Source organism: Arachis duranensis, chromosome 9, assembly GCF_000817695.3.
Source record: "Arachis duranensis cultivar V14167 chromosome 9, aradu.V14167.gnm2.J7QH, whole genome shotgun sequence".
Classification (NCBI taxonomy): domain Eukaryota; kingdom Viridiplantae; phylum Streptophyta; class Magnoliopsida; order Fabales; family Fabaceae; genus Arachis; species Arachis duranensis.
Window position 1 is genome coordinate 10,476,608 of NC_029780.3, and position 7,694 is coordinate 10,484,301.

Sequence of the window (7,694 nt, forward strand, 5' to 3'; positions counted from 1 at the left end):
CAGACTGCATACGTGTCTAGCCCCCCACCATGTCGCAGGATTATCAGCAGTTGGACAGTCATCTCATATGCAGCCTCATCTTGCCGCTCTTACAGTCAAGTCCATCAGTTTTTATCCTTGTTCTACAAAGTACACTGAGACAAAGCTATCACTTCAAGCCGCCGTACAGGAAGGTATGGATGGAAAAACAAAGACAATTACACAGATATATGGTGATTAGGAGGAGTCATACAATAGGGTGCCACGGTTGCTCCAAGCATTGCAGAGTTGTTGTCTAGGCACGTTATCTGACTTGAGTGCTGTGCCATACTATGATGGACACGTGATGGTTCCGGACTGCAGTTAGTTTGACAAGGTTTTCTGGTCGTACCCTCCATGCATTGAAGCGTTCAAGCATTGCAATCCCTTTATCTCAGTAGACGGCACGCATTTGTACGGTAAGTATGGAGCGATGTTGCTAATTGCAGTTGTCCAAGACGGTAACAGCAATATCCTACCTGTGGCTTTCGCCATTGTTGAGTCTGAGAGTATGGAGTCATGGTCGTTATTTCTATCCAATATGAGGCGCCATGTCATACCGCAGGAGGGGCTTCTTATTATATCTGATAGATTCCAAGCAATCAAGGCTGCGCTTAGAGCGGATGATAGCCTATGGAAGCCTCCTAGGGCGTTTCATACATATTGTGTTAGGCATATGGCTGCAAACTTCATGTCCCAGTTCAAGTCAGCTGAGGGCAAGCGATATCTCATTAATGATGCCTATAGTCCTAAAAGTGCTAGTTACAAGTGGTACATGGATGCTCAGAGGACCTTATCGCGTGAGATGGCTGACTGGGTCGGGAGATTTAAGAAGGAAATATGGCTGCAACATTGTGATGGTGGACGTCGGTGTGGTCACATGACAACAAGCCTTTCCAAGTGCATCAATGCAGTGCTGAAGGGAACAATGTATCTACCCATTTCAGCTATAGTGAGATGCACCTACGAGAGGTTGCAGCAGTTGTTCGTCCGTAAGAAGCGGTGTACAGCCGGCGATGTCCGTCGTATCACGATGTGCTGCATGGCACAAGGAATGGTACGTCTATGCAAGCACAGCGGACCCCCACAAAAGACCGCTGCACCTCCTAAAGTCCGCCAACAATGGCAACTACTTGATGTGCACCTGATTGTTGGACTTGTCGGTCATCAAGTATCTACCGATCAGCAGCATGATATAGCACTTGGTGTACTGTTGAAGGGTGGCCGGATCGGTGATGGCTGGCATCTACCAGACCCGATCTCTAAACTAGGTCTTGACTCCTTCCTTTGCGCACCCTGCTGCGCTGGAAGGGGCGGTCTGACTCCTAGGAGCTCCTCCACGTACTCCCATGTCGGCTGTTGTGTCAAGTCTGGAAGTCACGCTGGCACCCATCCACTGGCTCTCTGTCTGTGCATAACCCAAGGTGGTACGTAACATCCTGCAGGGTGATGGTGCACTCACCCCATGGTAGGTGGAAAGTGTGGGTCTCCGAACACCACCGCTCCAAAAATGCAGTGATCAGGGAGTTGTCAAAGACAAAGTCGCAGAGCTGCACCGTATCACCAAACCCAACTTCCCTCAGGTAAGGAACGATGGCATCCGGGAGTGCAAGTGTATAACAAACTAACTCACCTAGGCAATAAAAGGCGATGCCTTTGTTTAAAAGTAAAAAAGTTACAAATACAATACTTCAAACTAATTTCTCTAGCATGTTTAGATCTATAATAAAATATATAATATGCAACTCAGATAACCATCAGATAAACATCAGAAAAAATAGTACTTATAATTCCTATTTGCCAACTAACATACTTATCAAATTTTCACTACGAATAAACTTGACTTTTGCAAAATAAGTTGTCAACAAGTCTTCCCTATGAATAAAAAGTTCATTATGAATTAACTTAATTACTTATAAATATCTTAATCCATATTTGCCAACTAACATACTCTGTGTTACCTAAATATCATTCAATCTATCCTGTCTATTCACTAATTAAAAGACAATCAATTATTAATTTGAACCATAAAAGATAGCATCAACCTCAAAGTCGATGACTCCCGCAATGAGTCAGTACGCGTTTAGCCAATTTATGTCAGGGTTGCGTGCCATAACGTATCGGGAACTCAAAAATATAAATAAACTAGCCTAAGGATGGAGAGAAATGTGAGAAATATTGATCAGGAGTGGGGTCAGGCGATCTGTTAACGAGTTACATTTACAGGCGCCAGCTTTCCTTATCTCATTTATAATATAAACGAAATATGTAAACGAAATAAGTATGGCTGTATCTCGTTTACACGGTAAACGAAATAAGGTATGTATCACATCACGTTCATAAACGTGATACGTAGAGACGTGTGCATACCTTATTGTAAACGAGATAAGGTTAAATATAAAAAATTGTTAATACTCACAAAATTACATATATCAGTAATTATAATATTTATTTTATTTATTAAAAAAATCCTATACTCGTTAGTAAATTATATAAAATATTTTTATGAGTATATTATGCGAAGAGTATGTGATGTTTGTTACAATCTCATATTCTTTTAAATAAAATGGTACTATATTAAAGTGAATTGTAAAAAAATATGTGTTAAAATCATTTTTAATATATTTTTATTTACAATATATTTTAACAAATGATAAATACGTTTTTCACTTCCAACATTTATATTTGATTTTAATTTTGTTTATAATCTTTGATTTTTATTTTACTCCTAATTTTTCAAACAGGGGCATATAATATAAATATATAACATTTGATAATATATCTCCTAAGTACAACATTTATATTTATTTTTTTTTGTGTCAAATTCACACACACGCTTAAAATTAAAAATTCCATGTATAAAATTCAACTAACTTAAATTTTATAATTTTAAATAATTTAAAAAATAAAACAAAAACCCATTTAGTACACTTCTTAATTCTCATACTGACGGACTCAAACTCTCTCTTCTCTCTCACTGTTACTAGAGACTCTCTCGGTCTCACTCGAGTCTCGTCTCCTTCACACTCGTCGGTGTCTCGTCGTTTGTCTCATTTTGTTGCCGACATTTTAATGTCTCGTGGCCTTTCCTGGACTCCTCGTCGCCGGCGACAGAGGCGTTGCTCGTCGTCTTCTGGTTTCGGGTCCTCGCCGTCGCCGAGTCGCCGTGGACCGTCGTGGAGTCGTCGCGTGCTTCGTCCCTCGTTGTATTCTGGTTTCGAGTCCCCGCCGTCGCCGAGTCACCGTGGACCATTAGTGAGTCCCTGCATCATCGCTTCCCCTGTTCTGTCTTTTGCAGATTTTCCTTGTCCCTCTATTTTGAGATGATGTTGAATTGCTAATCAATTAGTTTGCCTTGTTGCTGATCTAAATGTTGCTATAAATCATGAATGAAGTAGGATTTGCTGAATTTGTTGCTGTAAGCTGAATTTGTTGCTGAAAATATCACTGAGATCATTTTTTTTGTTGATAAAAAATCATCAATGAGTTGAATTTGTTGCTAATTATCGTCGCTGTACCTTGAATTTGTTACTGTCTTACTGAAATAATCACCTAGCTAAATTTTTTGTTCATGAAAATTATCATAGTTGAATTTGTTGTAAAAAATTATCAGTGAGTTGAATTTGTTGCTGTAAGAATAGATTTTATTCTTAGGGCCAGTTTGGCTAAACTTCTTAAATAAGTTCTTTTGAAAAAGGAGCTTAAAATATAAGGACTTTTATTAATAACTTTTAAATAAGTTATTTGTGTTTGGAAAGTTATTATAGAAGTCCTTATTTTAAAGTTGCCAAGTTAAAAATATATACGAGTCCTTCATGCACATTTCAAGAGGTAGGTTATAAGGAGTCACCACAACAGACCAACAAGAGTACGTGTTATCGAAGTTAGCGTTTCGTGCAAACCTGTCAGAACACAAAGCTAACCTAACATTTCTACCCTCACTCGCAAATATAGGGTGTACCCGATCAAAGTGCTTCCAAGCATCTCCGTGTGACAGGTGGGTCATAAAACCATCATCTCTCTTATTTTTACTATGCCAAGTCATGTGAGGGATGAAATTCATTGATGCATACAATCATTTTAGCCTAGGGATTAGGGACAAGTACTGTATCCGTTTGTTTGGAATTCTCTTTCCCCGCCGTTTACCAATCCATTCTCTTTCGACCTAAAATCTTGGTGCATCACAAAATCTACAAGCAGTTAGGTCGTTGTCCGCCTTGTCCTCATCTGGATACGAAGAGATTTCTAGGAGATCCTTCCTTCCATCATGCTGAGTTAGGTAGCATCCGACCTCTTTTTTTCTGGTAGTTTTCTTCTATTGTCTGTGAATTTATCTTTTTTCTTCTGTGTAATTGTTAGGATTACAAGAATCTTAGGGAGTTGGTAATTGTAATTTCTCTGAAATTATAAAAAAAATTCTATTATTGTTATGGTGGAGACTGAATATAGACCACATTATATTAAGTGGTTGAACTAGGATATATAGTGATGCAAGCTCTTCTTCTATGCTCTAACTTTTATACCGTCGTTATGAGACAAAAATAATTGTCTTTTACAAAATTATTTTAATAAATACTGTAGTAACAAATCCTCGAATCTGTTTTAGTATTTCTTTTAAAAGATGTCATAAATTTAACTCCCTTCTTTAGGTTATTAAAAATTTTCAATTTGTATTAAGAGACAAAGTCTTAAGTATCCAGTGTAACAACTTGGATGAAAGATCCAAATGGCCAACATGGAATCAAATGTGGTAACTTACACATTTATCGAAGAGTAATCCAATAAAAAACCTCCATCTTTGATAGCAAAAACCGCACCTATTAAAAGAAAAGAATAAAGATATTTGTATAGTTCGTGAATTATGACAATTAGAAGATAATCATGAATGTTTCAGACATTTCAAAGAAGACAAACAACGAAGGAGATATGGTTCATAAAAAAGAGAATAAGTGGGCTAATAAAAACAAGAAAAAAAGTGGAGCTCAATGCAAAGACAATCAACATACTACTCTGTGCTATTAATTTTGAGAAATTTCAAAAAGTTTCAAAAAGTGAAAAAAATTTGGAATAAATTTCAAATTACACCTAAAGGCACAAAACAAGTGAAGAAAATAAGGATTAATATATTAAGAAAAGAGTATGAAATGTTTTTTTACGAAAGAAGGAGAAAGCGCTAATGAAATGTTTGAGAAATTCTTAATCATTTTTAACAACTTGAATGCTATGAAAATAACATATTTTAGACTAGTATTAGAGAAAAAAAATTCTTAGAAGGCTTACAAAAAAATGAAAAATGAAAAGCAATGTCAGCCGAGAATAACAACTTTGACAAAATAATATATGAATATGATCAGTTGAAAGAAAAATTTCTAGTTTATGAAACTACACTTCACCTAAAATAGAAAAAAAAAAGAAAGAGTGATTATAAAATCCAAAATAGAATTGTTGAAAGATGGTTCCGGTTATATAATAACGAACTTGTGTTTTTCTTTTTGCCATTGTTTGTCCAATTAGTTGAAGAAAGATAGGTCTTTTTAATATTAAAAAATTTTAATATGTGGCTGTACAAATAAAACACTTATCAAATAGTATATAAACTTTTAAATCTAACTAAATATATTTTTATAAATTATAAAGTTCAAATTTTAAATTCTAAACCATTTATATAAAAAATATAATAAACAGAGAATTATTTTTTTTAATTAATAAAAAATACAATATTTTCTATTTAATAAAAAATATTTAGGAATAATTTTTTTCATATTTAAAAAAAAAAACATTTGTTGATTTTTTTTTTCCTTTATCCCCCCTCCCCACCTTTTTATTTTTTGGAAGGAGTTTAGGGGAATTAGTTAATAAAAATAACCACGTCAAAAAGTCCCAACAGAGAAAAATGAAAAATCCAAGAAAACAAAATATAAAGCAGTTTACACGAACTATTAAGAAAATGACTTAAGGCAATACTAAAATTTTGCACAAAAAATTGCGAATATTTAGAATGTTTTTCCCAAAAATATAAATTGGTCCATGCCTTGTTACACCAGATTATTTGACTTGATCAATACCAAAATTCTTTGACAATGCAGTCCAAAATGAATACATGAAAATTTAAATCTGAGTTCTTAATAAATCTCTCATCACAAGTGTGCTCAACATGCAGAACCCAGGACTATCAACCTAACAGGATGATACCTTCTTTTTCTTTTTTTCCCTGACAAGAACAGGATCATACTTGAAATGACTATAAGATACAGAGAGACAGACTGAGTCAGATAACATTTTAAAGGGGGAATACATCTAGCTTATTAAAAAACAAATGCAATCTTCAATTAGAAGTGCAGCATGAGAGCATTATTCAATTTCAGATGGCTGAGAAGGTGCAATATCAGGCTTTCAAGGACTCTCCAGCTTTCACCAAATCTTCAAGTGCCTTGGAGATCTGTGCCTCCGACAAGCCTTCCAGTTTGATTCCTTTCTCAACACCAAAATCTAATATAAAGCAACAAATTACAAAAGAAACGAGGGCTCAACTACGCAGATAATTATTTCAAAATAAAAAAAAATTTAAAAAAAATCATATTAGAAGAAAGTATCAAAGGCTCACTAATGATAGATATCATGACAGTAAATATGCAGTGTAATTAACGTGAAATATGTGGATTTATTTCTTATACACATTTTATGTCAGTGGAATCCTTAAGCACTCTTCAAGGTCCTCCAAAATCTGTAAATAATGGTAGGAATTTGTTATCTTTATCCCGTTTCTGAGTTGTTATTATTATTATTATTATTATTATTCACACAAGGTATCAAGATGTCTTTGTATTGAATTGTCAGACTCTTCATTAGTTCTTATTTGTGGTGCACAATTTGGTGGAATGCGAGGAGACAATGTATGGTAATTATATCAACTAGGATGTTATTGTCAAGATCCCCTTTTAGTACAACAACAACAATAACAACAAAGTCTTATCCACTAGGTGGGGTCAATTAGATGAATCAAATGATGTCATTGTGCCTTATATCACATTTATAGTGAGACTTTTTACACATCAATCTCCTTTAACCACCTTGTGTATGGTCTTCTTTTAGTAAGATTAAACATTTTCAAAAATTTAGTATGCAATAGCAAGAAATAAGAAGAAATAATGAGAGGTGAGAATAAAAGACGGTAAGCAACTGAAGAAAGATGGAGTAGTTAATGGGAAAGCGGGAACATTAGTAGGGAAAACATGGAACATGAGTGGCTAAGGCAGTGAAAGTAAACTGCAAATGAGTAATCTTAAATTTTTTACCCCAACAAAAATTTGTTAATCAAATTGCTGAAAGGATGCAAAGGGAATCAATATTTGGAGACCTTTCAATGTTACTAATTTTTTAAGATTATCAATTTTGTTTTGGAACAAGTATGTACGAGCCACTAGAATGTGTTCCAACAGCACAGAGCGCTAGAGGTTGAAGATCAACAAGGCAAATACTAAAGCAAGAGAAAAGAAATCATAACCTGCATAAGATTCTTGACTCCTACCAAATATAAACCTTGTTCACTTAAGGCTTTTCCAAGTGTATAAATATAAAGACTAGAAAAGCATCCCATCAAAAGGGTAGACAAGATGAGAGATAGCTACCTTAGTTAGGGACAGAGAAAGACCTAAAGAGACTATGAATAAGGTGAT

The 7,694-nt window shown here is 35.0% G+C and overlaps 2 protein-coding genes across 6 annotated transcripts in view; both read right to left on the reverse strand.

The window, feature by feature from the left end:
- Positions 1-7,694, reverse strand: part of LOC107464622 (NADH dehydrogenase [ubiquinone] 1 alpha subcomplex subunit 2) — a 63,522-nt gene that overhangs the window by 49,776 nt on the left and 6,052 nt on the right. For 4 of the 5 annotated variants that reach the window (XM_052254098.1, XM_052254096.1, XM_052254097.1 and 1 more), the window contains exon 4: positions 6,296-6,507. The exons of the other annotated variant lie outside the window; for it this stretch is intronic. In XM_052254098.1, the coding sequence (XP_052110058.1) occupies positions 6,404-6,507 (104 nt within the window). In that variant the 3' untranslated portion in view covers positions 6,296-6,403. The remainder of the gene's footprint in view (positions 1-6,295; positions 6,508-7,694) is intronic. 5 annotated transcript variants of the gene reach the window in all.
- Positions 1-7,694, reverse strand: part of LOC107464676 (NADH dehydrogenase [ubiquinone] 1 alpha subcomplex subunit 2) — a 63,240-nt gene that overhangs the window by 49,498 nt on the left and 6,048 nt on the right. The window lies entirely within an intron of this gene.